Source organism: Trachymyrmex septentrionalis, unplaced genomic scaffold (genome assembly GCF_001594115.1).
Source record: "Trachymyrmex septentrionalis isolate Tsep2-gDNA-1 unplaced genomic scaffold, Tsep1.0 scaffold134, whole genome shotgun sequence".
Taxonomy (NCBI): domain Eukaryota; kingdom Metazoa; phylum Arthropoda; class Insecta; order Hymenoptera; family Formicidae; genus Trachymyrmex; species Trachymyrmex septentrionalis.
In genome coordinates, this window is record NW_017304482.1 from 423,334 (window position 1) to 426,171 (window position 2,838).

The 2,838-nt window shown below is 48.1% G+C and overlaps 1 protein-coding gene across 2 annotated transcripts in view; it reads left to right on the top strand.

Moving 5' to 3' along the window:
• The window catches only part of LOC108757228 (syndecan), a 77,633-nt gene that overhangs the window by 8,144 nt on the left and 66,651 nt on the right, over window positions 1-2,838 (top strand). The window contains exon 1 of one of the 2 annotated variants that reach the window (XM_018501674.1): window positions 1,451-1,497. The exons of the other annotated variant lie outside the window; for it this stretch is intronic. Within the exon in view, the coding sequence (XP_018357176.1) occupies window positions 1,495-1,497 (3 nt within the window). The 5' untranslated portion in view covers window positions 1,451-1,494. Of the gene's footprint in view, window positions 1-1,450; window positions 1,498-2,838 lie in introns of those variants that run through there. 2 annotated transcript variants of the gene reach the window in all.

Genomic DNA, 2,838 nt, shown 5'->3' on the forward strand with positions numbered 1-2,838 from the left:
ATTAGATAACATACATATATATGTTTACCATTACGGGGTATAAGGCATGCGTGCATATAAATGTACTTAATCTCTCGCGCGCGCCGCGACGGGATGAAACTTTTCTTCGTTGCTCGCGAACGAAAGTTCGGCGAAATAATCGACGTTACGGTCTCGGGTTCTTCTTCAAAAGTGGAAATACACTCCTCGTTCCTTTAAGAGGGATGCTTCCGGGATGCGCAAATATGCTTACTAGACAACCAGGCGAAACTTGAAGTTTGCAAGTCGCATTGTTATTCCGCGCAATTCAAATAAGAATTGAAAACTGAACTGCCAAAGTACGCTCTCTCTCTCTCTCTCTCTCTCTCTCTCTCTCTCTCTCTCGCTCGCTCGCTCGCCAACTTTGCTATTGTAACGTAATTACGAAATGCTGCCGGACACGGACACAGACGGTAGCGTCGTATTTGTCGTCGTAAACTTTTCTTCGTCAACTCGGAGGATGCTGCGCTTTCTCCTTTGTCCAGTCAGCGGGTCGTCCGTAAGATACTTCTGAATTACTTTGAATCTCGACGAAACGCGCGATATTCGAATCTTAACGAATCGTTACCGGTTGTGTATACAAATACAAACCATTTTCTACGTAAACTTTATTTTATTGTTATTACACACACACACACACACACACACACACACACACACACACATACACACACACACACACACACACGTGTACCATACCTGTATAGGTTGACGTATTTCTCTCGAGTTATCCAACGAACTAGAAGAACGTTCGACGGTTTCGAGAAAACGAGGCTAATCGCCTTTCTCTCGGGGAGCGCAGGAACGTTGCTTGGGACGTCCGATAAGTCTCGTCTCGAGAGAACCGTCCATGTTTGGTCCAGTCTGCCCACCTCCATTTCCCCCCCTCCCCGACACAGAGTGGGAACACCAGTGCACCCACTCGCGCCCACGCGAAAGCGGAAAGCCGTCGCGCGTTGCGTTGCGTAAATAACGTTACGTGCGTCTGAACGGTCACACGCGTGTTGGTGAAATCCCCTCGGAAAGGGTACCGAACACACGAGACAGCGCGCACTTCTAAACGTGCGGTATCGCGCAAGCTCTTTGAAAGCTCTTTGGAAAGAATCAACTACACGGCACTCTCGGACGCCCGAATAATTAACGCTCGGTTGCGAATGAAAGTAAGGCCGTTCGACGAAATTGCTGTCGTCTACGGGAGTATTCGGGATTCGTTCTCTCCCGGGGGATCTTATTAAAAACAGCCCCCCTTTTTTTTTTTTTTTACTACTTGACATTATAACTACACGAGTACAATACGTTGAGTCGATGGCGGCTAATAATAATTTATGCGAGACCTCGCGCTATGACGCGAATTCATTAAAGTTGATGTAATGCAAACGATGACTAACTGTGATGACTGTGTGTGCCTTAATCACTGATAAATAAGTGAACTGTGATCATCGTCGGGCGTTATCCATCTTCTCGTTCGAATATAGAATGGTAAATAAAGAGCGTTTATAAACTTCTACATTATTATCTTACTTGCGTCTCGCAAATGTATTCTACGCGTTACAGTTACGTTACAGTTCGTTCGAGTAATGCTCGATACGAAACGTGGGTGAACCTTCTCGCTCCGACCGGCCACACCTCGTCCTGGAACTGGACACGCGAGAAGAGCCGCGCGCATTAATTAAATTAAACGCATTCGGGTGATTGAAGACAGATCGTTTTTACAACGTACAGGTATATACGCGTGTGCATTAAAATAATTGTAACTCGGTACAGATTTTAATTCTGCCGTTTCTCTCTCGTCCCCGCGGAGTCCCCTCGGGAGGCTGTAAAAAATATTTTCTTTTCAAAGAGTCAAGAGAGAGAGAGCGAGGAGAGCGCATCGTGGATGCCGGTCACCCTCGGCGCGATTTTAAGCGCGCACAATATGTTTTGACGAGAGATTAACGAGACTGTCTCCCGCACATTCCCGCTGCTGCTGCTGCTGCTGCTGCTGCTGCTGCTGCTGCTGCTGCTGCACATAGGGAAGGCTCGTTACACGAATACTCTCCGGCTTTCCACTTCCTCCATTTCTCTCGTCATCCCGCCGTCGTGCCCTTTCCTCCCATTTCTCTCTTTAACTTTTGCCCGCTCCTCCATATTCCATTCCGGAGAGTTTCCGTCTCTCTACGACCTTTCCCCTTTGTCACGTACACCCACGGATATAATTAATTCCAGTGTATCTGGAGCGGGGAGAGGACGGAGCGGGGTGAGTTAGGATGCGCGTATTGTTCCTTCACTCTTTCATCCTTTGTGTGCCCTTTGACAAGATCCTCGAATCACGACGATTCTAGAACAGGAAGGCGAAATGAACGTACGAGTCGAGAGAGAGAGAGAGAGAGAGAGAGAGAGAGAGAGAGAGAGAGAGAGAGAGAGAGAGAGGATACCGTATCGCAGTCGTGCCGATTACTATTCGCGCCGTTTATTCGCATGCGGAATTGCATTTTATCGAGTCGCCTCTTCCTTTTCCTCCTCCTCTTCTTCTTCTTCTTCTCAAATCTCGACGTGTTTCTTGCGTCCGCTCTTGCCGCAGTTACGGCTCTCTCCAGCGCGCGAGAAACTCTCGCCAATGAAGTCGCCGAGAAGAACTGTGTCGTAACGTCGTTTGCCAACGAATGAACTTGGAATGGGGGGGCACCGTTTCTTCCTTCTAATTCCGTTCGCTTAATGTACCCTCGCTGCCTCGCTACGCTTCGTCAAAGTTCCATTTGAAAAATGATAATGGATCGAGCCGTGTAACGTGATGTGTCCAAGACACATCTGCGCGACGTGGAGGCGGTATGAGTAGGCTTC